The sequence below is a fragment of the Vombatus ursinus genome, unplaced genomic scaffold (genome assembly GCF_900497805.2).
Source record: "Vombatus ursinus unplaced genomic scaffold, bare-nosed wombat genome assembly UNPS02014932.1, whole genome shotgun sequence".
NCBI lineage: Eukaryota > Metazoa > Chordata > Mammalia > Diprotodontia > Vombatidae > Vombatus > Vombatus ursinus.
In genome coordinates this window covers 9,400,427-9,428,371 of record NW_020954710.1, presented here as the reverse complement: position 1 = coordinate 9,428,371, position 27,945 = coordinate 9,400,427, and the positions used below count along the sequence as shown (strand labels likewise).

Here is a 27,945-nt window from a genome sequence, read left to right as displayed (position 1 = left end):
TGCTAAGTGGAAAGGAATGAAATTTAGCTCCCAACCACATTCCTGTCTGTTGAATTCTCCACTGCAGCCAGATTTCCAAGAGAAGACTCGGTGCTGGAATGGAGAATTCATTTAGCCCTTTAAGCTAAGGGGTCAAAAAGGATGGAAATTATCATACCAAGGCTCAGACAACAACAATTAAGAAAGAAATAGGCCTGTTAGGTAGAAACACACACAGAGTCTCTCTCTTGCTCTTTCTCTTTCTCTCTCTCTCCATCTCTGTGTCTCTGTCTGTCTCTATCTGTCTCTCTCTCATTCTCTCTCCCTCTCTCTTCCATGCCTCTCTCCCCCTCCTTCCCTCCCTCCCTCCCCCCATTCTCCTCTCTCTCTCTGTCTCTGTCTCTCTCCATCTCTGTGTCTCTGTCTGTCTCTGTCTGTCTGTCTCTCTTTCTCTCTCATTCTCTCTCCCTCTCTCTTCCATGCCTCTCTCTCCCTCCCTCCCTCCCTCTTTCCTCTCTCTCTCTGTCTCTTTCTCTCCCCCTCCTTCCCTCCCTCCCCCCCATTCTCCTCTCTCTCTGTCTCTCTCTCTTTCTGTCTCTCTGTCTCTCTCTCTCTCTCTCTCTCACACACACACACACACACACATCATTCTCATGATATAATGGAGTTTGGAGAGACCTGAATTTAATCTTGACTCCCACACTGACTTGCTGTGTGACTACTGGCAGGTCATTTAGCTCATCTGAGCAGTGGTTTCCTTCATCTGTAAAATGGGGTGAATAATGCCCAGGACACATACCTCACATGGTTTCTCATAAGACTCAAATGAGAGGATTCTGTAAAACCCTTTGCAAACCTTGATGCATCCTATAAATATTGGCTCCTGTTATTATTGGCCTGGACCTTGGCTGCCCATGGTGTAGCGTTGCCCTTGGGAGTCAGAGCCCGGAGTTCTAGCCCAGCACAGTACAGGGAAAGGAGCCCACTGCCTCTGGAGCCCCGGACTCAAGTCTTATCTCTGTACTTGCTTTGAACAAGCCTCTTTACTTCTCTGGGCCTCTTCTCTGTAGAATGAAGGAACTGATTCAGACAGCCTCTAAGGTCCCTTTCCTGCCCTAGACCAACAATCACATAAACCCTTAACCTAAATGACCTTGGATAAATGATTTCCCCTCTCAGCCTCAGTTTCCTCATCTGCAAAACAAGAGAATGGGACTGAATGGCCTCTAAGGGCCCCTCCCAGTTCTTGACCCAACATCCTGTAATCCCATGCTCCATCACTCATTTAGCTAAGTTGCATCCCCGCTCTAAGACTTGGTTTCCTTGACTCAGAATGAGGCGGTTTCCATGGTCCCCTCCAGCCTGAATCTGTGCCCTCACTGGCCTGTGGAGCTAGAATGAGAGCCAAGAAGACTTCGTGCCCGGAACCAATGAGAAAATGGAAGGACAGCGGCGGGAGAGCAGAGGGGAACTGAAGAGTGTGTGGGTGTCAGGTTGTGAGAAGTTAAATCTGGTGACAATTCCATCCGGTTGAACCAAGGAATCAGAAACAGGCCTTTATTGCTGTCAACAAGGATGGAGCGAAAATTAAACCGAGGCGCCTGCCATTTCCCATTGACCCCGTTGCCATGGAGACAGCCTTCTTGTATCAAAAACTAGTAGTCGGTGGGAACAAGGCAACCAAGCAGGCCAGGGCTCCCTGGAGGACAAAACAGCCGAAGTGGCCTCCCACTGCTCTCACCGCCCCCGAAGCCCACTGTTCCTGAGGATTGGGCTGGGGCTGCCTCCCCCCCCTCCGCCCCGCCCCATGCTTCCCCCACCAGCCCAGGGAAATGGGGCACCCAGAACAAAGACAGGCATGGTAAGCCCATAGTAGAAGGACCACTGCCCGGGCCTTCACCATCCCTTCTGCCACAACATCCTCCCAGTGGTCCCCAGAGCCCAAGAACAAAGTTGAGGATGAGTCTATTAGGTGAGTCCCCATCTCTTCCCAGGAGCCTCGATGGAAACACACTCTTCCAGGATTCTCCCTCCAGTTTTCTTTTTCAGTATCTCCAGGGACAAGATGGAATCAGGGCTAACATCTTAGGGGGTCATCTAGTCCAACTGTCTCATTTTACAGGTTAGGAAACTGAGGCCTGAAAAGAAGCAGTGACCTATATGCCTAAGGTCACTCTATAAGTCTAGGATCCCTAGTTTCCTCTACAGCTGAGCTTACACACCACCTTCTGTGTATCAGTCAACAGCAGCATTTATTAAGTGCCTACTATGTGCCAGGCACTATGCTAAACTCTGGGGACATATAGAAAGGCAAAACACGTTCCTTACCCTCAAGGAGCTCACATTCTAATGGGGAAGACAATATACAAACAATAATAGGAACCAGATATATTCAGGATACTTGGAGGTAATCAGCAGGAGGCCTTTTCTGATCCCCCAACTGCTAGCACCTGCCGCTCCGCCATTGCCTGGTCTTTATTTTGTTGATATTCTGCATCAACCGTATATGTATGTATATGTGTATATATGGCCTCCCCTAGTTGGATAGAAGCTGAGGGCAGAGTTGGTTTCATCCTTTTTCTTTGTATCCCCAGCACCTAGCATGCTGCCTGTGACATAATAGATACTTCATGAATGTTTGTTGAATGACTGACTGATTACTAAAGCTGAGACTAAAACCCGGGTTTTCAGACACTTAGTTCCCACCGTATTATAACATCTCCCAACCGGACCCAAGGAGGTTCCTTGCAACTCTCAGCTGGGGCTTTCCTTTCCTAAATTTCATTCCTGGTTCTCCTTCTTTCATAAATCATAGATCCTATGACTTAGAGCTGGAAGATCCCTGGTATAAACCCCTTCTTTCAGAGATAAAGAAGAAAAGGCCAGAGGGGAGGTGACTTGTCCAAGGTCACACAGATGTTCCCATCCAGGTCCTTTGGTGCCAAATCCCACATTCTCTCCACTGCACCCTGCTTCTCCTGAAGTAGCTCATTCAAGCACCATGCCTGTTTTGTGTTATCTGAGGTGGGACTCCACACACGGCTTCTAGAGCCAGCCCAGAATTGCCCTCTCACAAAGGGAGGCTAGCTGCTTGATCCCTATCATTCTGGACTAATTCCTCCCCATTCAATGGTTATGCCACATCCATGACAATTTGCTTGAAATCAGCCAATCAACAAGCATTTACTAAGCATCTACCATGTGTCAGGCACCTTGCTAAGTGCAAATACAAAGAATGAATCAGCCCCTACTTGCAAGTAGCCTACATTCCAATTGGGAAGGTGTGTATATATACATATGTGTGCGTGTGTGTGTACATACACACATACATATACATGTATATAGCATAAATATATAGGTTATATATAGCATAACTCTGAATAAATACAAAGTCATTCAATACCAGGTAATTGGGGAGAAAGAGTGCTAACTGTTGTTAGGGAGAGGAGGATCAGGAAAGGGTCCTGTTGAAGGTGGTGCTTAAGGAAACCAGCGATTGAACAAGGCAGAAGTAAGGGAGGAAGGCATTCCAGGCAGAGGGGACAGCCAGGGCAAAGGTGTACAGATGGGAGATGGAGTGTCTGTCATGTGGGAAGAAGAGAAGCCAGTTTGACTGGATCATAGATTGTGGGAGGGAAAGTAATGTCTAAGGAGTCTGGAAATATATGTTGAGGTCAGGTTGTAAAGGACTTTAAAAGCTAAACAGAGGATCTTATAGTTGATTCTAGATCAGAAGATTTTAACCAGGGATCCAAGAGCTCATTTTTTAATAATATTTTGATGACTATATTTCAATATTATTGGTTTCCTTTGCCATCTTATGATTTGACTTTATGCATTTAAAAACATGATTCTGAGAAGGGACCCATAGGCTTCACCAGACACTTCCAAAGGGATCCAGGACACACACAAAAAGCTTAAGATCTCCCATCCTAGAGGCAACGGGGAGTTATTGGAGTTTGCCAACTAGGAAAGTGACAAGGACCAGAACTGTCCTTATAGAAAAATCACTTTGGCAGCAATACGGAATCAGGAAATCCTTGAAGGGAGATCAACAAGAAAGTTGTTGGAATAATCTAGTTGGGATATGATGAGGGCCTGAAATAAAGTGGAAGCTGTGTGAGTTGACAGAAGATGTCAGATGCAAAAGGTAACAGCAACAACAATGATTATAATAATAGATTGCATTTACATAGCTCTTTAAGGTTAGGAGGGTGCTTTACAAATATTAGCTTATTTGGTCCTCACAAAAACCCCAAGAGGTAGACACTAGTATTATCCCCATTTTATAGATGAAGAAACTGAGGCAGACAGGAGGAGAAGTGACTTGCCCAGGGTCACACAGCTAGTAAGTGTCTGAGGCAGAATTTGAACTCAGGTCTTTCTGACTCCAGATCCAACACCCTATCCACTGAACTACCTATCTTGTGAATGTAGAAATGATCAAGTCTGGCAACCAATTGGATATGTAGGGTAAGAGTGAGAAGTCATGGATAATGATGATATTATGAATCTATGAGACTGGAAAGATGATGCTCCCTTTGACAGAAATAGGGAAATTTCAAAGAGGGGAGGATGTAAGGGGGGAAAGAATGAGTTCAATTTGGGGCATGTTGAGTTTGAGATATCTCCAGGATGTTCAGTTGGAAATGTCCAATAGGCAATTGATGAAATAGGACTAAAGCTCAAGGGAGAGACTGGAGTTAGGTATATAGATTGGCAGTTATTGGCACAGAGATGATAGTTAAAGCCATGGGGGCAGATATGATTCCTGAAAGTGTAGAGGGAGCAGAGGAGAGGACCTAGGAAAGAATCTTGGGGAATTAAACCCCCAGACTCGTAGAATCTCAGGGCTGTAGGATACCTCAGAAGCCATCAAGTGCAATCCAAATGGGACAGGAATACTCTGTAACAGAGATTCTTCACTTTATATGCATCATAGACCCCACCCCCAACCCCCACCCCTGCTTGGCAGTCTGGTGGAGCTCATAAACCCCTTCTCAGAAGCATCTTTGTTGCCCCCCTTCGTAATTGAGGCAAATGCCAAATTTCAGTTAGAGGTTAGTGAAATTAAAGATGTCACTGTTTTCCCCTGGAAGTTCATGGACTTCCTGAAATTTATCCACAGACCCTTTGGGAGGGGGTGGTCCAGGTTAAGAGCCCCTGGTCTATTACCTTCCTTACAGGTGGTCTTCCAATCTCAGGCTGTTGTCTCTTTAGCCAGGGCTGCTGCAATTTCTAGGATTGGAAAGTATTTGAGGTAATAGTGATGTGACATTATCAGAAAGATAGAGATAGATGTGAACTCATTTGATCCCACAACAACCCTATGCATTAGATACTTGACTATTCAAATTGATCAGGTGATCTGAAATCTTATCCATGGGGGTATTTTCTGCAGTGACACAGGTTGCAACCCATCCTCTGGGACTCATGTCCTTGTCCACTCTCAACTTGACTACAGGGGGTCTGCCCAAAGAGGAAGGTATTACAGATATTAAAATACTACAGAGCAAATGACTTCACCGCCTTGGGCCTCAGTTTCCCCATCTGTAAAATGAGGACTGGATGGACTCTAGTCCCAGCTGGGTCTAAGTCTAAGATCCCATGATTCTCTTTTGAAGGAGAAGAGGACCGAGAGGCTCAAACTGGTTAGTCAGCATGCCTATGGTCACACAACTAGTCAGTCTCAGAAGTAGTAATCTCATTTCCCTTCTCCTCACTGCGCCATTGCTCATTATTTCAGATCCCTCTGCCCCTGGGGGACTACAACTAAAACTGAAGGCAATTAGTCCCTTGTTCAGAGCTGGGCTGGGGGAGGGAGTGGAGAAAAGCCCTCACTGTTCTTCTCTTACTCTTCCCCTCCCCCAGCAAGGTCACTGGACCTGCTCCCCACAGCGGAGGATTTCTTGTGGTTGCTGGAAAGTGGAATATCCCTGGCACCCGAGGCTTGGGATCCAAACCCAACACTGCCGCCTCCTTGGCTTAGAGCAGACCCCTTCCCTTGTCATCTCATCTCAGAGATTCCATCAAACCATCAACCAACAATCTTTGCATTTATTTGTTCTTTTAGCGGTTTTCTCCAAAATCAGTCTCTACCTTGAAATCCCAAGCTAATTTCTGAAATAAGGAGCCAAAGGGGGACAGCTCCCCAGCTTCCCCAGGACCTTGTGAGAGCTGAAGAGCTAATGCCTTCTAAAACCCACTGGGCATTGGGTGGTCGTGGCCAAGCTCAATTGAGTATCCACTCTCTTTGGGCCTTTATTTCTGAGCTCAGAAAACAGCGATGTATCCCTTTGTCTCTTCAAGAAAAAGAAAGAGAAAAGGAGAGAGGAGGGGAAGGAAGGGCGAGGAAATGGAGGAAAGGGAGACAGAGACAGGAAGATAGATTCAGAGAGGGAGAGGGAGAGAGAGACAGACCGACAGACAGACAGGAAGTGACTTCTGTTGTTGCTAGAGAGCCCTGTAGAACTCAGGCTTTGTTGACAGCCTGGGTCTTTCTTCCCTCTCCACCCCTCCACCCTCTGAAGAAAACCTCAGAACAAAAAGCTAAACCAGCCCCAAAGTAAGGGATCCATCCCCAACAGTGAGAAGTGCCCTAAAATGGGTGGGACTGTGAGTCCTCTGTCACCGGAGGTCATTGAGCAGAGGCTCCTGTGTGGGCCCTGCAAGGAATCTCATAATTTAGAAGGGAACTCAGAGACCATCAAGTCCACTCAGAACCTGAGCAAGAATGCCCTCTTCAACATCCCCAAGAAACGATTATCCAGCCACTGCTTGAAGACCTCCAGGGATGGGGAGCTCACCACCTCCAGAGGCAGCCCAGTTCACTTGGAAGACCATAATTGTTAGGAGGTGGCACCACAGCAGCGTTTGAAAGGACAGGGAGGGATTCAACAGGCTAAAAGTGGCCGGCATTTGGAGTCTGGATGCAGGTGGAAGCAGACTATTTGCTGTCCGTTTCTTTTGTTGTTTTGTTTTGTTTCTTCTTTCTTGTGGTTCCTCTCATTAGTTCTAATCCTTCTTTACATCATGACTAATGTGAAAATATGCTTAATATGAACGTAGAGCCTATATCAGACTGTACACTGTCTTGGGGAGGGGGGAGGAGAGGGGAAGAATGTTGAAAACTAAAAATAAATAAATTATTTTAAAAAATAAAAAAAATAAGTGGTGGGGAGGGCAGCCCAGGCAGACAGAGCCATAGGAGAAAGGACACGGAGTCAGGAAATCAGCAGCCGTGGAAAGCAAGAAGCTCCACTCTGTGCCAGAGCCCAGCTGAAGGAAAGCTGCCCGGCCTTCCCAGGTCCCGATTCCCCCACTCCCAGCAGCCAGCCATCTTCTGGGGACGTCTTGTCCTGGGACCGCTTCTCGTTTCTCTCTATTATTCCTCTTTTGGCGATGCCATCCGTCCCCAGGGTTCAATCACCGTCGCTATGCAGATGCTTCCAGAGCTATGTATCCAGCCCCAGTCTTTCTCCTGAGCTCCAGCCTCACATTCCCAGCTGCCTCCTGGGTACTTTGGGAATCTCTAACTCATTGTCTTTCTCACCTTCCAAACTTCCCTGTTACCGGGACTCACCCCTCAGCCATCTGATCAGGCAGGTTCATAGTCTCAGGGTCATTCTCTCCTCCTCGCTCTTCAATCAGCTGCCAAACGTCACTTCGATCTCTACAATATCTCTTGTATTTCTCACCTTCTCTCCACTCACCCGGCCACCAGTTGGATTCAAGCCTTCCTCGCCCCTCACATGGAATATTGCAATATCCTCCTATCTGGCCTCCCTGCCTCAAACCTCTCCCCAGCCCAATCTGTCCGCCTCCCTCCTCCACCAGAGTCATTATCCTCAAGTGCACATCTGACCATGTCACGCCTCCCCACCCAGCTCAGTAAACTCCAGGGACACCTTATTGCCTCTAGGACCAAATAAAATCCCTGGTTTGACAACCTGGCCCCTTCCTCCCTTTCCAGTTTTCTTACCCATTATTTCCCAACTCCCGTTCTTCCCTGCAGTCATCCTGGCCTCCTCACCGTTTCCCACACAGGACCGGATCTTTCATGCCTTGACACTGGCTGTCCCCAGTGCCTGGAACCAACTGCTTCCTCACATTCACCTCTTGGAATTCCTGGTTTCTTTCAAGGTTCAACTCAAGGAGGTTCATGCCTTCTACATGAAGCTTTCCCTGATTCCTCCTTGCCCCCCACCCCGGTTCTTAGTGCCCTTCATTCCCAAATTATTATTTGGGTTCACTGTAAGTCCTTGCTCAGATTCATTCAATCAGCTCCATCCCCACCACCACCCTCCCCAAAGAGCGCACACCTATCATCTGAACAACCAGAAATCCTTGCACCAATTCGGGTTTTGTCAGGTAGCTCACAACAACAACAACTAGTAGGAGTGTTAATAATAACAACAATAACAATAACTAACATTTATATAGCACCTACTCTGTGCAGGCACTGTACAGAGTGCTTTATAATGATCACTTTGGATCCTCAAAAGAACCCTAAAATGCTAATTTTTAGGAAGTAGGTGCATTATTGCCCCCATTTTACAGATGAGAGAACTAAGGCAAACAGGTAAAGTGATCTTGCCCGGGTCACACAGATAGTAAGGGTCAGAGGCCAGATGTGAATTCAAGTCTATCTCTATCTATCTCACCTTGTTGCCCACCCAGCTGTTCTAGAGAGAGTGGCAGGAAAGAAGTCCAAGCCCAGTCTTGCTTATGATGGCTCTTTCCACTTGGGATCCCTCAGATCCCCCAGGAGTCCCTTGGAGCGTGAGGCTATATTGTATTATAAATTCAATTCAACAAGTGCCTATTCATACCTAGTTTAAAGATACAAAGACTTTTTTTTGTCGAAGCAAGCTAGTAAGTGTCAAGTATCTGAGGCTGGATTTGAACTCAGGTCCTCCTGACTCCAGGGTCAGTGCTCTATCCACTGTGCCACCTAGCTACCCCCTACAAAGACTTTTTTAATGAAAATAATTCCCACCCTCAAGGAGTTTACATTCTACTCAATCACTAAGTAAGCATTTATTAAATGCCTACTATGTGCCAAGAATTATGCTTGTTGGGGATAGGGGAAACAGCATATATTCAGATAAGTGAGTATAAATTACAGAGAAATGAACTGAAAAGTAATACGGATTTATTAATAATAATACAAGTCCATCTTCTAATATATGTGACCCTGGGATGTTCAGAGGGAAGACACTAAGATTAATGAGGACTTAGCACAGTGCCTGGCACATAGTAGGAGCTTAATAAATGTTTATTGACTGACTGACTCACTGGGAAGGCCTTCTTGCAGAAGTTGGGATCTTAGCTGGGACCTGAAGAAAGCCAGGAGGCAGAGCTGAGGAGGGAGGGCATTCCAGGCCTGGGGGACAGCCCTCGGTCAGGAGATGGAGTTTCCCATGTGAGGAACAGCAAGGAGGTCAGCATCCCTGGATCAGAGTCCAGTCATCCCTTCCACATCATGACTTTCCCCATCATGATTCGATATATCTCAGGCTGGCATAAGAAATTAAATGGAAATTTTGGGGGGAGTTTTATGGAAGCCTCAGACTACACACAAAGGCCAGCAGGCGACATAGAGCCTATGACCAAATACTTAACCCAGATTTTACAATAAGGTGCTGTAAACACCCCATAAAAGAAAAAGAAAAAATTCAGACTTCTCTGGTACAAAGGGAGGGCCAAAAATTTTATGCAGATTTTCTAGATCAGAGAGCGTTGCACTCCAAACCCCGACAATGTGGAGGAGATAATTGTACCCGGTGGGGAGTTAGGTTTTATGACAGCTAGGTGGCGCAGTAGATAGAGTTCAGGCCTGGAGTCAGGAAGCTCTGAATTCAAATCCACCCTCAGATACTTACTAGCTGTGTGACCCTGGGAAAGGCGCTTAACCCCGTTTGCCTCCATTTCCTCATTTGTAAAATGAATTGGAGAAGGAAATGACAAACCACTCCAGTATCTTTGTCCAGAAAACCCCAACTGTAGTCACAGAGAATTCTCTGACATGACTGAACATGAATGTTCTATTGTATTTTTATTTATCTTGTTAAATAGTTCTCGATTACATTTTAACCCGGTTCGGGCTACACTCTGGAGCGCTGTGTGCTGGACACCTCCGCCTTGCACTGTTGAAATTGCAGGTTCAGACAAAAAAGAAATCTTGGGTAGGGGAGCTGAGGCTCAGAGCAGTTGTGTCACTTGTATGGATGTGGCGTCACAGTTGGTGAGTGTCAGAGGCAGGCTCTGAGACGGTGCTGCCCAGATCCTGGGAAAGAGGACAATGGGTCCTGTCCGCCATTGGCTTCCAGCGCCATCTTTTCTTCCCACCTTCCCCCCTTGTCCTCTGTCAAGGTGGAATTGGGCCCTGGCTTGTCCCCCTGGCCTGAGAATGATGTTTAGCAGATAGGGCTGAGAGGGGGGCCCCCAGGAAGAGAGGCCTCCTGACACATCCCCCCCATCTCCCTCCCTCTCAGGGTGCCCAGATCAGCGGTTGGTAATCAGGAAGCTGAGATTTACCGGGGCATCATCCTAGGAAATGCTCCAAAGGCAGTTCTCCTCTGCCAATGCCAGCGCCAGCTCTTTCTGTGGGGAAGTGAAAGTGATTGGCAAGACTGTTCCCCTGTCACTCTAGAGGTGTTTTGTTTTGTTTTGTTTTGTTTTTAAACTGGAAATTCCCTTTCATCTTCCTCTGTTGTTTTTTTTTTCTTTCTGGGTTATGACCTTAAATTTAATCAAATGTACTTTTAAACCAGTTTTACTTTTGTAGCTCTTAAGGAAGGGTGGAAGGATGGGGGAGGGGGCTGGGGCTGGGGGATGGGGAGAACTGGTGCATGTGTTTATTAACCTTCCTTTCATAAGGCACTTTTTTCCCTATAGAAATCTCCTTTCCCGCTGATTCATTATGTGTCGGGAAGCAGAGCGTGACATGTTAAAAGCCGTCTTGATAGTATTTGATATTCAGTACTAACAACTCACCAACTCATAGGAGAGGGGTTTTTTTTTTTCCTTTAAAGGGGGAGGGAGACAATCTGCATATTGGATGTGCCAGGAAGTAGGTAATTTGCATTAAGCATCCAGAAATTCTCTGCTTGCAATCTGTCACCCTTCGCTGGGTTTTCATTTTATAACCTTCACAACATAAGGAGGAGAGCATGCAGTAGAATGAACACAATGAGAGCGGACCCCTGGATGGCAACTAAAGAAGTAACCTTGTCCGTCTAGGAAGAGGAGAGGATGGGGGCAGCTCCTTACTGCCAGAGACCAATGACCAGAGCGGTCTGGACGGATCATGGAAAGGTTCCCCCTTCACCTCACCCTGGCGCTGGCATCACAGCCATCACAGGCTCAACTCCCAACTGGGAGGACATTCTCCTGCACAATGAGTCAGAGAGAGCAGGAGATGAGGCTGGCCAGAGAAGAGGTCAGGGAGAAATGGGGTAGGAACCCTCCAGGCATATAGATTGCAGGCAGAGCCTTTTGCCCTAACCATAGTTCAGGTCAAAGAACTTGAATATGATGGGAAGTTAAGAGGAAGATGTGAAAACAACTTCATGTTACCCCACGAGGACCTCATAATTTTCCAAAGGGCAACCCGAATTTAATTCAGGCTTAAGAAAAAAAAAAAAGCCTGAGACTGGAAAGGATCGTGGATTGAGAGTTAGATGCCCACACAGTTGAGTAGAAAGAGTGTTGACTTTGGAGTCAGAAGAACCTGGGTTCAGTTCAAATCTTGGCTTTGCCCGTGCATGAGATTGGGCGAATCACAGAATCAGAGAATATCAGAGTGGGAAGGTGCCATAATGACCAGCCCAGAACCTCTGTGGGCTTCCATATCTTCTTCTATAAAATGAAGGGTAGACCACTAATGTCCTTTCCGGCTCTAAATCTGTGGTCCTATGTGTGACAAGTATTCTAGTCTGAAAGCTGCCAGAATGCCAGCTGGGCCACGGTTTTCTCATCTGTAAAATGACAGGGTTAGAGAAGATTCCTTCCAGCTTTAAGACTATGATTCTATGATGCTTGCAGTAAATTCTGAGCTTTTGATGACTGGTTCACTATAGGAAGCCTGGGGAAGGGTGAACTAGAAAAGGATGAGATGTAAACCTCACTGGCTGAAGGACCTTCCCAGAACAAGAGTCATGTGGTGGACTTCTCCATCAAAGTCAGTCCCCAGCTCATCTCCCTTAAGCTCCAGTTACCCAGAGCAGGGTGAGCAGCTTAGACAGAGTCTACTTAAGAGGTAGGTCCTCTCCTCTCTGACTGGAGGGCTGGAGGGTGGAGTGATAAACTCTTCCCAAAGTCTTCCTTGAGAGAGGACTCAGAACTATCCAGATAGCTCTCCATTTTCCATCAGCAGCTCTGCTTGGTGACTCCCCCAGGATAAGCCAATCACCTGAAATCTCACCACCATGCTGATTGACCCCCCTTTTGCTCTTCTCACCTTCTCAATTCCCTCTCTCCTGGGACTGGTGGCCTCCCAAAGCCTTCCTTGAGAGAGGGCTCAGAATTTCCAGAACTTTCCAGCCAGCTCTTCATTTTCAGCAGCAGTTCTTCTCGATTTGAATCCACAGAATATTATGCCCCCACTAGGGCTCCCTCCCCACCCCTTCACTGTCCTTTTTGTGTTGTCTTCCTCTCATTAGATTATAAGCTCTTAGAGGGTAGAGACTGTCTTTCCTTTTCTTATTTTTATCTTGGCACAATGCCTGGCATTTAGTAGGCATTTAATAAATATTCATTTAATTGAATCAAGGGCACCTAGTGGCTCAGAGTTCCCACATTCCATCAGTAGCAGTTCAGTACTCAAGGGAAAGTCCTGGTCTGCATCCTGTGATGTGTGGACCTCTGCCCAGAAACACGAGGGCCACAGAAGCTGACAACTTGTAAGGATCATCCCATCAACATCAGATAAAGCTAAGTGACGGGGCATCTGTAGATGCAAAGAGACATAGCAATAACTTCAGAGGATGCAGGCTGTGTGAGAAGATAAGGCAAGAAAGGCAGAGGGGATCCCACAGAATCATAGGATGCCAGAACTGGAACCAGAACATAGAACATCAAGCTGGGAAGAACCAGGAAACACGGGGCACATTAGACATGGAAAATCAAGTCAATGAACATTTATTAAGCACCTATTACATGCCAGGCACTGTACTAAGCACTAGGGATACCAACAATAATAATAATAATAAGGCAAAATCCCCAAACCGAAAACAGTCCCAGCTCTGGAGGAGCTCTAGGTCTGATAAGGGAGGCAACATGCAAACAACCATGATATATTTAGGAGAAATGGAGGATGATCATGGACGGAAGGCATTAACTTTGAGGGAGATAGGGAAAGGATTCTTGCAAGAAGTGGGGCCTTAGCTGAGACTTAAAGGATGCCAGGAGGAAAAGAGGAGGAGGAAGCACGGAGATGAAGAGGCCAGTGTCACTGGATTTCAGGATATGTAGAGGACAGCAAAATAGATGTAAGAAAATTGGAAAGGTATGAGGGGATTAGATTTTGGAAGGCTTTGAATGCCAAAGGATTCTACAGTTGACCCTAAAAATAATGGGCAGCCACTGAAGTTTTTCAATAGAGAGGTGACATAGTCAGATCTGTACTTTAGAAAGATCAACTTGAGGGGCAGCTAGGTGGTACAGGGGCAGCTAGGTGGTACAGTGGATAGAGCACCGGCCCTGAAGTCAGGAGGACCTGAATTCAAATCCGGTCTCAGACCAAACACTTGACACTTACTAGCTGTGTGACCCTGGGCAAGTCACTTAACTCCAGTTGCCTTAAAAAAAAAAGTGAAGAGAAAAATCAACTTGAGCCCTGAGTGGAGGCTGGACCAGAGTAAGGAACTGCCTGAGGCAGGGAAGCCAACAGAAGGCCATTGCCACAGTCCAGGCATGAGGTGATAAGGGCCTGTGCCAACGGGATGGCAGTGTCAGAGGAGAGAAGGCATAGGTGAGAGACCTTGCACAGGCAGAATCAACAGGACTTGGCAACTGATGGGATAAGGTGAGTGAGAGGGAGTGACATGTCAAGGAGGACACCTAGGTTGTGAGTCTGGGGACTGGGAAGATGGTGGGGCCTTGAACAGTAAAAGGGAAGTTTGGAAAAGAGTGGGTTTGAGAGTAAAGGTAATGAGTTCAATTTTGGATATGAAGGGTCTAAGATAGACCAAAGAATTTAAAAATTGGAAAGGGTGTTTGACTATAGAACATCAGCTGAGAGCGGTCTCAGGACATAGAAGATCACCTGGCATGATAAAGTACTGGGCACTGAGGTCCTCTCTCAAGCTGAACTGCCAAGCATCCAAACTCTAGTGAAAAGAGCACAACTCCAATGGGCTGGCCACGTTGTTCGTTTGCCTAAAAGACTATTTTATAGAGAACTCACGCAAGGCAAGCGCTCACACAGAGGTCAGAAGACGTGATACAAGGACATTCTCTAGGTCTCACTAAAGAACCATGGAATTGATTGTGAGACATGGGAGACACCGGCACGAGACTGCCCAGCATGGCGTGCCCACATCAGAGAAGGTGCTGTGCTCTGTGAACAAAGAAGAATTGTAGTAGCTCAAAAGAAATGTGACATGCGCAGATTTAGAGAATCCACCCCAAAGGTTCACATGGATTATTTGTGCCTGACCTGTGGTAGAGTCTTCTGAGCTCATATTGGTCTGATCAGCCACAGTCGGACATGCTGTACCTTGACCCCGACATAGTGATGTCCCTTCGGTCTTTCTCAAGCATGAAGGATGAATACCAAGTACATAGAATGTCAGAGCAAGGAGGGCTCTTTGAATAAACAATGACAAAGGCGAGGGGAGTCTTTGAAACAGTCTATGTCAGCACTTCATTGTACAGATGAAGAAACCGAGGACCAGAAGAGTGCAATGACTTGTCCAAAGCCACAAAAAGTCATGTCTGAAAAGTGACCGTCCCCTAGTCCTTTCCCCAATAACAACCTCAACACATATTTATTAAGCACCTACTGTATTAAGCATTGGATTAAAGGCTGGAAGAGATACAAATGAGGTATCACAAAGTCCCTGCCCTCCTAGAACTTACAGTTTACTAGTACAATGAGAGACCAGCACAGCACGTGGTCTCTAAGCATAGGGACTAAGATATAATCTGGTCTGATGGGATGAAGGCCCTGAGAACCCCCACTCCCTAAGACACCCCAACTCAGGATTCAGCAGCCATACATTCTCGGTTGTCTTTACTGGACTGAGAAATCCCATTGACAATGAAGAAGGGAAAAGGGGGAGAAAATGAGAGCAGCAAGAAATAGAAAAGGAGAAGGCAGGAAGAGAGAGGGAGGAAGGAGAGGAAAGGAGACAGAGACACAGAGAGACACAGAGATAGAGAAACAGAGAAAAGAGAAGAGAGAGATGAAGAGAGAGAAGAGAGAGATGGAGGGGGAGAGAAGGAGGAAAGAAAGGAAGGGAGGGAGAGAGAGAGTGATGGAGAGACAGAGAAAAACAGAGAAGAGAGAGAGATGAAGAGAGAGAAGAGATATATGGAGGGGGAGAGATGGAGGAAAGAGAGAGGGGAGAGGAAGGGAGGGAGAGAGATGGAAGAGAGAGAGAGAGGAGAAGAATAAGAAGAAGGAAGAGGAGGAGGAGGATGGACGGAGGGAGGGAGGGAGAGAGAGGTGCAGAGACAAAAAAAAACAAAGAGGAGAGAGAGAAAGAAAGAGAGAGAACTAGAAGGGGAGAAAGATACCAAAGAGGGAGAGAAAGAGAGAGAAAGCAGGGCAGTTGGTAGGGAAGCATCAGTTGCACAAATAGTCCCTAGAGAGCCTGCCCATGTCACCTGCCCCCATCACACTGGAGGCCCACCCATTCAGATAATGTGTCTGTCTTTCCCTCCTTCCTATTTCCCCCCTTCATGCCATTCTCTTCACCTACAGATCTGGCCACCTGAAAAGAGTGATGGCCACCTGCTGGGTGGGCACTGGGTGGCCTCTGATAGGAGATGTCTTCTTCTCTCCCCACAGTCCATGGCATCAAGTGGACATGCAGCAATGGGAACAGCAGCTCCGGTTTCTCGGTGGAACAGCTGGTGCAGCAGATCCTCGACAGTCACCAGACCAAGCCCCAGCCTCGGACACACAACTGCCTCTGCACTGGCAACTTGGGTGAGCTGCCACCAGGGGTGGTGGAGGGGAGGCTTGCAAGAGCAAGAGGGCAGCAGTCCCTGGAAGGTGCTTAGCCCCTCCTAGCTGACCAGGGACTGGGGAGGCACCCAGCCCCCCACCTCTGCCTTCCTGACAAGAGTGCGCTCACCTCTCTGTGTGCAGCATTGATTCCCAATTAGGGGAGAAGGCATTAGTGACCAAACCACACAGCAGGCGCCCCATAGAGACAGTTGGAGAGAAAGCAGAGGCCATTATCCGTCTCCAGCCTAACAAAGGCTCCTCTGGGGGGCAGGGGACAGCAATCTGAATGAGGCCCTGCTCAACTCATCCAAAAATTCTCTTAGAAGCGGGAAGGGACAGAGACAGTGACAGGAAGGATAAAAGAAGTCGGTCTTGCCCAGACTGCATTCTACTCTGACACACATGTGTGCAAATCAGCAAGAGGCCCGACCTCCAGCCCCAGGGCTTCTTAGAGTGAACTCAGGGTCCCCCACTCCATTGGGCTGGTAAACTCGGCCTTCCCTTTAACCTCCTTTGGTTTCAAAGATCCAGAGGTCCCCTTGACTAGCCTAATGTGTCTGCTTTCCTAATCATCTCATTTGCTCCCTGGGATGAGATTGCCCTACTCCCTTCAGTTCCTTAATTAGATATTATCATTAAAGGGTCATGCCTCTTCTCTATTAAGCCTTTGTGAATTTAAGATTCTCAATGGGGAATACTTGTGATGGAATCATGGGAGAATTTTCCCTTTTATCAAAAACAATGGCCTATGTCTGATGGATAAAAATAATGATGGAGCTGGGGATGAGAGGGAAGAGTTACCCTAGCCTGCTGAGTGCAAAGCCCTTGGAGAAAGATCTATAAAAGACTGTTGATAAGCTTAGAAAGACTGGACTATTTTCCCCTTTGTTTGCTTGTAAGCTTCAAGGATGCACAGGATTTTAACAAGTAAAGATGGCTGAGGGCATTCCAGACCAAAAAAACATCACGAGTGAAGGCACAGAGGTGAAAGTTTGGAGACTATGTTGAGGGAACAGTGAGAAATTCAGCTTGGTTGTAATGGGTAGTATGTGAAGGAAATAAAGAACAGAAAGGTAGACTGAGGCCAAATCCTAGAATGCTAGACTGCGGACTTTGAAGGAACTCAATCCTTGACCTCTAACAAAATTTCAGCCCCCAAAACACGATACTGTCCTGGGCTCACTGATCTGAACCAAAAGTCAAGGTCTGGTTTGGGGGTTTTGTTTTTCCCCCTTAATGACTTGTATGGGGTTCCGTGTGGCTTATGTCTCTTTGTAGAGTAAGGTTGGGATTTTTTGGCCAGGCAAACAAGTCGAGCGTTGCTCAGTGCCCAGCACAGATCCAGCTCTAACTCTTTCTTGTGTGTGTGTGTGTGTGTGTGTGTGTGCGCATGCACGTGTGTGTGTGCATGTGTATGTGTGTCTTGTGTTTCTCTTGGTCACAGGAGCAGGTAGCAGTGTGCATCACAAGTGTAACAGTGCCAAACATCGCATCATATCACCAAAGGTCGAACCACGGACAGGTGGGTACAGCACTCACTCAGAGGTACAAAATAATGATGTCTCCGAAGGCAAGAATGAGCACAGTCATGGCAAGGCCTCGAGCCGGGAGAAGAGGAACGGCAAAGTTGCGAAGCCCGTTCTGCTGCATCAGAACAGCACCGAGGTGTCCTCCACCAATCAGGTGGAGGTGCCCGACACCACGCAGAATTCTCCTGTGTCCATCAGCAGCGGCTTGAACAGTGACCCAGACATGGCCGACAGCCCCGTGGTCACAGGGGTGTCCAGTATGGCGGTGGCCTCTGTGATGGGGAGCTTGTCCCAGAGTGCCACCGTGTTCATGTCAGAGGTCACCAACGAGGCTGTGTACACCATGTCCCCCACAGCCGGCCCCAACCAACACCTGCTCTCCTCGGACGCCGCCACCCAGGGCCTGGTGCTGGCAGTGAGCTCCGACGGCCACAAGTTCGCCTTCCCCACCGCAGGGAGTGCGGAGGCCTTGTCAATGTTGCCTGCGAACGTGTCCGAAGAGCTGGTGCTGTCCACCACCCTCGATGGTGGCCGGAAGATCCCAGAAACCACCATGAATTTTGACCCGGACTGTTTCCTCAACAATCCCAAACAGGGACAGACCTACGGGGGTGGGGGACTGAAAGCGGAGACGATCGGCACCAATATGAGGCAGTCGCCCACGGCGGAGCGGGTCAGCTTCAGCTTCAGCGCGGCGCTCACGAAGGAAATCAAGACCGAGGACACATCCTTTGAGCAGCAGATGTCCAAAGAAGCGTATTCGTCCTCCAGCACATCGAACTCCCTCACCCTGTCCGCTGGCTCCAGCCTGCTCCCGTCCGGTGGGGGGCTCAGTCCAAGCACCACCCTGGAGCAAATGGACTTCAGTGCCATAGACTCCAACAAAGACTATGCTTCTAGTTTCAGCCAGACTGTCCACAGCCCCCACGTCCACCAGACCCCTTCCCCTAGCTTCTTTCTGCAGGATGCCAGCAAACCTATCCCCCTAGAACAGAGCGCCCACGCTAACCTCAACGATGCGAGTAGCTCCTTCGTGCCGCTAGGAATGGCGACCGTGAAGACAGAGGCCCCTCCGACCCCCTCCAATTGCAACGGTTCCGTAGAGACCCGGATAGAGTCCACGTCCTCTCTCCAGCTCATGCAGTTCCAGGCCAACTTCCAGACCATCGCCGCCGAGGCCGAAGTTCCCATGGAGACCTCTCAGCCTGCCGAAGGGGGCGAGAGCCTGCTCAAGACCGGGGAGCTGCAGAGCTGCGGCAGCGAACACTACATGCAGCCCGAGGCCAACGGCAGCATCCGGAACGGGGGCAGCATCCCCATCCTCCAGGGGAACATGGTCCAGGGGCTCTATCCCGTGGCCCACCACAGCCTTCACAACTCTTCCAACATGGAACTGAGTCTGGACCACTTTGACATCTCCTTTAGCAACCAGTTCTCCGACCTGATCAACGACTTCATCGCGGTGGAAGGGGGCAGCAATACTATTTACGGACACCAGCTCGTGTCAGGGGACGGCGCAGGGCTCTCGCAGGCCGAAGATGGCAACCGGGCCTCCTTCAGCCAGGCCGAAATGTGCATTCCCTGCTGCAGCCCCCAGCAGGGCGGTCTGCAGCTCAGCAGCGCCGAGAGCGGGGCCGGCACCATGGCCTACATGCATGTGGCCGAGGTGGTGTCTGCGGCCACCGCAGCCCAAAGCACCCTGGGATTGCTGCAGCAGAGTGGGCGAGTCTTCATGGTGACCGACTACTCCCCAGAGTGGTCTTACCCAGAGGTAAGCTGCTGGCGCTTCCTTCCCAACCAGCGCCACCAGCGGGGCCATCTCTCATTGCACACATAGAAGGGCATCAAGATCATTTGCATGTAATTAATTGCCTTCTCTTGATTATGAAGATCTATATCTGAGGAAGGTATAGATCCAAACGTGCTTCTGTCTCTCCCAAGCGGTGCTTCTCAAAATGGTACTGTAGACCACCCTGCCTTCGCGATCCTGATTGGCTAATACCTGCACATACATCCTCATCAGAATTAAAGGTCAGAAGGGTTTGGTTTGATGAGATACCAATCAGGGTTAACCTAACTACTACTACTACTACTGCTACTACTACTACTACTACTACTCCTACTCCTACTACTACTAATAGCATTTATACAGTACTTTAAGGTTTGCAAAGTGTTTTATATATGTTACCTCATTTCATCCTCACAACACCACAAGGAGGTAGGTGCTACTATTATCTCCATTTTACAGGTGAGGAAACTGAGCTAGACAGACTTGCCCAGGGTCACACCACTAACAAATGTCTAAGGCAGGATTTAATAATAGTTAGCATTTACATTATACTTTAAGATTTGCAAAGGATTTCACAAACGTCTATTTTTCCCCTCGTAAATAACCCTGGGAGGTAGGTTCCGCTATTATCCTAATTTTACAAATGGGGAAACTGAGGTAGACCACAGTTAGGTGACTCAACCAGGGTCATACAACACATAAGTGACTGAGACTATTTCGAACTCAGATCTTCTTGCGTTCAGTTCTGGGTGCCCTTATCCACTGGGTCACCCAGGATTTAAACTCAGGTCATCCTAATTCAGGCCAAATCAATTCAATTCAACATTTATTGGTAGCATTAACCAATGATAATTAATTAACCACCTCCTGTGTACAAGAACAAAAAGGAAATAGCCCAGGCCACCAAGTGGCTTGTGTTCTCGTGCACAGTGTCAGAGGAACGCTACCTACCTAAAACGTCCTCAGAGATCACTGATGGTGTCTAAGCCCTTTGTTTGACAGAAGAGAATGGGCCCAAGGAGGGGAAATGACTTGCCCAGAGTCACACTGACAGTGACAGAGCCTCAATTTCCTGAAACCCAGATCAGTTCTTTTTCCCCAAGACCAGGCTTTTGGCCTTGAAAAGAAAAAAGCCTGGAACAATGGAGAGTGTGATGGGCTTGGAAGCAAAAAGATCTGGGTTCAAATCCTCCCCCAGACCCTTATTAGCTGTGTGACCATGGGCAAAGTACTTGTCTCATGCCTCAGGCAACTCCATAGGATTTATCTACTAAGCCATTAAGTGCTATGATCAAACACTGGCTTTAATCAGCACTGATGGAGTGAATTCCCAAAATGGGAGTTTCCTCATGCTGATGAAAGGGAGGCAGCTTGGTACAGTAGAAATAAATAGCATTGACTCTGGACCCAGAGCACCAGGCTTCAAATCCTGCCTTTGACTTTGACATTGACTTTGATATTGACTGCCTATGACCTTTCAAGGAATCACTTGACCTCCTGGGACCTCAGTTTCCCTCTGAGGTCCCTTCCAACTCTAGATCTCTCTCATGGCCTGGGTGCAAATCCCACCCCTGGCCCTTACTACCTGTCCAACTTTGGGCAGAAAGGAAGTGACCTGCCCAAACTGCCCAACATGTATTTTTCTAAGGCAGGAGTTGAGCCCAGGTCTTCCCAGCTCTGAGTCCAGTGTTCTAACCATGCTATAAGACCCTTGAGAAGGCCATGTTGCCTTTGTAGGTCTCCGTTTCCTCTGCAGAACGAGGAGGTTGGGCTAAGTGACCTCCAAGCTCCCCTCCTGCTTGTGATCTCCCCACCATGAGAAGTTTGGAATTTGTCTTGCCATTCCAGGTCAGGATCATGCCAAGCATCTGACCCAAGTCCCAGCCCTGGGGGCTGATTGACTCATCTTCATGCACTAGCTAGGAGCTGCAGGAGAGCAGGCTGGCAAGCCAGAGCTATACAAGCAAGAGGTCACCAAGAAACGTTCAATCTTTAATTGCTGTGAGAGCGAATCACAAAGGCACTCATCTAGTAGGAATGGGGTATATGATAGGTCTGGGAAAGAGTATCCATCAGCCTGGGAAAGATGGCGAGAGGGTAAGGAATCGAGTGGCTGAGGGTAAGGTATGTTAGGAGGCAGAGCTGTGATTCATCTGGCACTCTGGGTAAGCAGAACTGAAGGTCCTGTGTGGATGGAGAGAGGGACCATGGTACCCCATAAGGCCCATCTAGGGAGGAAACAAGGTAAGACCAGGCCAGCAAGGCACTCATCTGGCATGCAGTTGCTTGAGTAAGTGGGGTAGAATGTTAATTTATTATTTTAGCACATCATTCATGTTAATAAGGCAGCATGGTGTAGTGGATAAATAACCAGCCTTAGAGTCAAGGAATGCCAGATGTAGGCCCCACCTCGAACATATACTAGCAAAATGAGCCTACACAGGACACATAACCTCTTAGCTCCCCTGGAATGTGAGACTATACGTTGCAAAGCAGGGGCTGATTTGCCTTGATAGAGGCTTCCTCACAAAGTGTTCTTTATAGCAATTTAATTATAAACCTTGTACAAATGTAAATGCAAATCCAGTATAGGATACCTGCTATAATAACTACTATCAATAACCTCTCAATCAATAAACATTTATTAAATGCCTACGATGTGCCAGGCACTGTGCTAAGCACTGGGAATACAAATGGAAGCAAAATAAAAATAGCCCCTGCCCTCAAGGAGCTTATGCTCTAATGTAATTAGATTACAATCTGATGTCTAAAAATGACATACAAACAAATATATGCAAAGCAAGCTCTATACAGGGGGAAAGGAAATAATGAACAGAGAGAAGGTGCTAGAATTAAGAGGGTCTTCCAGTGAAAGAGGGAGTTTTAGTTGAGGCTTAAAAGGAAGCCAGGGAGGTCAGGAGGCAAAGATGAGAAGGGAGATCGTCCAGATATGTGGGACAGCCAGAGAAAATGCCTGAAGGAGAAATGGAATGTCTTGTTTCTGGAACAGCAAGGAGGTCAGTGTCACTGGATCGAAAAGTATCGGGAGGAAGGTGTAAGTAACTGGAAAGGTAGGAGGGGGCTGGATTATGAAGGGCATTTTGTATTTGATCCTGGAGGCAATAGGAAAAAGCTACTGGAGTTTATTGGGCAAGATCAGACCTGCCCTTTAGGAAAAATCACTTTGGTGGCTGAATAAAGGATGGATTGGAGTGGGGAGAGACTTGGGGCAGGCAGACCCCAGCAGCTGTTGCAATAGTCCAGGCGAGAGGTGATGGGGGTCTGCATCAGGTGGGGGCAGAGTCAGAGGAGAGATGCAGCAAGGGTAGAATTGAGAGGCCTTGCCAATAGCTTAGATATGGGTGGAGGTGAGAATGAGAAATAGTGAGGAATCTAGGATAACTCCTTGGTTGCAAGCCAGAGGGACTGGGAGGTCAGTGTTGCCCTCTTCAGTAATAGGGAAGTTTGCCTGGGGCTGGGGAGGAAGGGGTGGTGTGAAAGGTGTAGGGGGAAAGATAATGAGTTTTTTTTCTGGACATATTGAGTTTAAGATGTCTACTGGACATCCAGTTAGTTGGGCAGGAAAGGTAGATTTAAGAACCATCAGCATAGAAATCGTAATTAAATCCATGGGAGCTAATGAGACCACTGAGTGAAGTAGTACAAAGGGAGAAGAGAAGAGGGCCCAGGACAGAGCCCTGAGGGACACTCAAGGTTAGAGGGCATGATCTGGGGGAGGATCCAGCAAAGGAGTGCTCGGATAGATAGGAGGAGAGCCAGGAGAGAGCAGTGTCCAGAAAACCGAGAGAGAAAAGGGTGTCGAGCAGGGGAGAGCCATCAACAATATAAATATCAAGGGCTTCAGAGAAGTTAGGCAGAATGAGGGCTGAGAAAAGCTGTTGGATTTGGCAACTAGATCATTAGTCACTTAGGAGAGAGCACTTTAGGTGGAATGGTAAATTCAGAAATTGAATTATAAAGGGTTGAGAAGAGAGTAGGAAGAGGGAAAGTGGAGGTCTCCAAATGTTGGTGCCTTGGCCCAGGGAAGCATTTGCTTCATCCTAGCTACTGCTCCACTGAGAGGTGTCCTTAGGTCATTACTTAGGTTAAAGGGCATAGTATCTCTCTCAGAAGCTGACCCCTGATTCTGGATATCTGCAGAGGGAACCTACTGAGTACGTACTGCTTACTGCCTTCAGGACCTAGACAAAGGGGAACAAGAATAGACCCCCTTCGTGTCCCCTCACCTCTCACCTCACCTTTCCAGTGTCCCCTCCCTCCTCGGTCCCAGGTACCCACGAGTGCAACCTTTACTGATCCCCCTAAGCAATACTGGGTTGTCTCAGAAAAAGTAAAATCTACAGCTTGCCACAAGAGGGCAGCATAGGAACGAGAAAAATCATAAATTGACACTCAAAATCTGGGTTTGGCCTTGAGATGGTAAACTCAACCCTGCAATATCAGGATTTTCAGAGGTTCCCAGTTATCTCAAGGGGAAATGGGGGACAAAGAGAAGGGCAGAGAGAAAGGAAGGAGAAACGTGAAATCCTCTTAAATTTCACTTTAGTTTCAAAACAATAAGCTCATGCCACACATCATTTCTAGGAGAAGCTGAAGTGGGTGATATGAACTCCCAAGAGAGGCAGAAGGATTTAAGAGTCAAAGCACATGTATTCTGACTGCAGTTTAGTATCTAGTGAAGTACTGGTATCTATCTATGTGATACTGGGGCCTCAGGTGAAAGGAGGGAGTTCGACAGAATGATCTAAGGTTCCTTCCAGCTTTAAATCCCATGATCCAGCTGCAGAGATTTGGGGATCGCTAACACTGATGGTTATACCAGGGGTATAACCTTGCTTCCTTCTTCCTGGAGTTTCTACAGGGCCCTGCTGCTTCCCCTAGAGCAGAGGTCAGCCCCGAATTCCCGGTACTGGGCCCCAGGACTAGACCTGGCCCCAAGGAAGCCACTACCTTTGACCTCTCTCCCAGACATGGGAGGTTCTGTTGCCCTGGTCTGTGGAGGTTCCGGCTATGCTGCCCAGGTTCCCAGAAGTGGGAGAGATAACGTCTGCCATTGCAATCTGAGTCAGCCGTAACCCCCTCTCTCGGATTAGGGGATCCCCAAATCTGCTCTTGCTGGAATGGATTCCCAGGGATAAGGTCATGGGTGGGCAGGGCCAAGCCTTTCCTCCCCATCTATCCCCTCACCCTCTACCTGAGGTGGGTCCCCTCTGACCAGTGCCCAATTAGGGTGACACTGTTCAGCAACGTAGTGCAGTTTCGCATTTCAACATCCTTTCTATCCTGACAACTTCCCCTTAAAAGCCCCCTCATAGCCCCCCTCATTCCCACTGGCTCCCTTACCTCTTCCCTCCCTTATCCTTCTTTCTTTTGTCTCTGTTTTTACTGAGCTATTAGTTGATTCATCACTTTTTTAAAAATGGAAAGAACACAGAACTGGGAATCATGAAACCCGGGCCTTCATCTCATCTCAGGCTCTGCTTCTTAGTACTTGCTTCGTTTTAGGCAAGTCACGTCACCTTTCCTGGCCCCGTTTTCCTCATCTGTAGAACAACCAGGCCCAGACTCATATGAGCACATGGAACATTTAAATATCCAAGAAATGACATTTCTGATGGAAGCTGTCGCATCTTCTGCCCCTGCCCCTGCCCCACCACCTCCTGCTCCCTTTCATCCTTCCTGTCTTTTCCTATCACAATGGAGCACAGGCGAATCTCCCGCAGAGCAGACTGCAAAGAAAGGCGGTGGGTTCATCACGAATGCATGTCGTCCAGCTGAGCCACTATTGCCATGGAAACATTCACCTGGATGGGTGGAGCCTGAGCCACCCTGCTGGTGGGGGGAGGTGATATCTCCATGGGAAAGGCGCCAGTTTTCTCTCCAGAATTGCCAATCTTAATCTCCTCAATCAGCTTGGGGTGGATGCCCTTCAGTCCTGGCTTTGGAACAGAGGGTGGTAGACAGTGGTTGTCTTTGTTCTCGGTGAAAGTGGCACGGGGCTTTATGAGGTTACAGATGACACTCCTCTGGCCTAACCTATTCCCTTGTGCTCACCACCTCCTTTTTTCCCCGTCCCTGTCTCAAGGAGTCTTTGCCCCTTTCATAGGATCATAGGAAGATAGATTTAGATCTGGAAGGACCTTAGAAGCCACCTGGTTCAACTCACAGGGCCGGTAGGTGGCACCATAGTGCATAGAGTGCCAGGCCTGGAGTTTAGAACACTCATCTTCCTGAGTTCAGATCTGGCCTCAAACACTTACTATCCCTTAAGCAAGTCACTTAGCCCTATTTGCCTCAGTTTGCTCATCTGTAAAATGAGCTGAAGAAGGAAATGGCAAACCACTCCAGTATCTTGGCCAAGAATACCCCAAACAGGTTCTCAAAGAGTCGGACAGGACTCAAAGACAACAGCAAAATTCAACTCGCTCATTTTAAACACGAGGAACCTGAGGCCTCGAAAAGGAAAGCAAGTTTCTCCAGGGTCACATAGCTCGTTAGGATAGGAGGCAGGTCTTCCTGACTCCAAGTTCAGCACTCTAGTGTCTGAAGAAGACTGCCTCTGTAACCATTTCTCTGATATGACTCAGGGCTTCAGGCAGCCACCGTCCAACAGGAATAAGAGTTATCATGGAAAAATGGAGAGAGCCATTTGGTCTGGTCTGGAGGCAGGAGAACTGGGATAGATATTGTAGGATAATAGGCACTTATCATCGGTGTGACATCCTTCAATATGGGAGGCAATGTGGTACAGTGGAAGGAGAATTGGTACGGAAAACCTGGGTTCAAATCTTACCCCTGGTACTTTCTACCTATGAGACCTCGAGTAAAGCACTTCACCTCCCTGGTCCTCAATTTCCTCATCTGTAAAATGAAGGTGTTGAACTAGATGGTCTCTAAGGTCCCTTCTAGATTAAAAATTATGAGTATCTCTGAGTCTCATTTTGCTCATCTGTAAAATGGGGATAATAACTCACCTCAGGTTTCTCATATAGAAAGAACTTTGTAAACCTTAAAACTCCATAGCCATTGTTATTATTATTGTTCATGGACTAGTACCTACATAGAGCACACGAGGTAATGCCTATCCCAGCTGCTCCTCAGGCCCTGAAATGTGGAGCTGTTATAGACTCATTAATGCATATAAATTTCAAACTGGAAGGGACCTCAAAGATCATTAACTCCAATCCCTCATTTTACAGTTGAGGAAACAATTACCGAGAAGGATGAAATGACCTGCCTATGGTCACGCTTGTCGGTGGCAGAGCCAGGAGTGGAGAGCTGTTCCAATAGATGGGGGGAAACAGATAAAATGTCCTACTAGGGATCAGACCTAGTTTCTATGAAAGGGGGCCTCAGGGTCTCAGCCTCAGAAGGACGATGGGGATATTGACTGTCAAGGGAATGGGATATTCTAAATGACCTCCCAGATCTGGGATAATAACATGATAGCTTTTTTCCAGCCAACCTCAGCCAGACATACTCTCAGCTCATAGTATTTGTCACAAGGCAGAGAGGCATGCTTCCACATGTTACCTGAGAGAATGGCTACAGAGAGCTCGCAGAATCTTGGGGAGTTCTAGTTCAAGTCTTCATTCCAAAGCCCATCTATGGAAGACTTCTGACTCTCAGTTCAATGCTCTTTTGACTACAATGCTGCCAGCCTTAATCCAAGATCAAGGGGGGGAGATAAAAAACTTCTGAATTGGCACATCTCCTCCTCTTCCACTCCTGCACAATAAGGTGTCCTTCAGAGGGGTCCTGGGAAGAGGCCCAGCCACCCCAGCCTGGACCTGATTCTGGGAAGTGTATCAGAACCAGCCAAGGCCAAAAGCCCACTGGGGAGGGCACTCTCCAGGGTCTTGGTGGTCAGAACGAGCCCTAGGTGAAGAGCTCTGAAAAGAGCCATTTATAAGATCACAGTATTTAAAAGCAGAAGGGAACCTTGGAAATCATCTAGGTCCACCCACTCATTTTAGAGATGAAGAAACTGGGGCTTAGAGATAGGGAAATTAACTTGCCCAAGGTCCACAGAGCATCAGGGCCCTTTGAGCAATCCCTCAGCAGGGACTCGGGCTGATATCAGATGGAGAAGACCCACCTCTGACACAAATTGGCTTTGTGACCCTGAGAAAATTACTTTTCAGCTCATCCCCACCCGGGGAAACTCTCTAAGACTAAAAGTTGCAAAGCAGGTACTGATCTGCTTTGATAGAGGGAGCTTCCTCACTGGGAGTTCTTGACACACCAATGAAATGAGAGAAAGAAAGAGAGAGACAGAAACAGAGACAGAGAGACAGAGACAGAGACAGAGACAGAGACAGAGACAGAGACAGAGAGACAGAGAGAGAGAGAGAGAGAGAGAGAGAGAGAGAGAGCCAGACCTGGAATGCCTTCCTTCCTTGGGTAGAGCTAGACAAACTTAGCAAAGCAGCTAAGTCTGGGAGGTG

The 27,945-nt window shown here is 47.8% G+C and overlaps 1 protein-coding gene across 1 annotated transcript in view; it reads left to right on the top strand.

Moving 5' to 3' along the window:
* CAMTA1 (calmodulin binding transcription activator 1) overlaps nt 1–27,945 on the top strand; it is a 1,293,563-nt gene that overhangs the window by 1,138,537 nt on the left and 127,081 nt on the right. The window contains exons 10-11 of the mRNA XM_027843932.1: nt 15,998–16,138; nt 17,604–19,459. Coding sequence (XP_027699733.1) covers nt 15,998–16,138; nt 17,604–19,459 — 1,997 coding nt within the window. The remainder of the gene's footprint in view (nt 1–15,997; nt 16,139–17,603; nt 19,460–27,945) is intronic.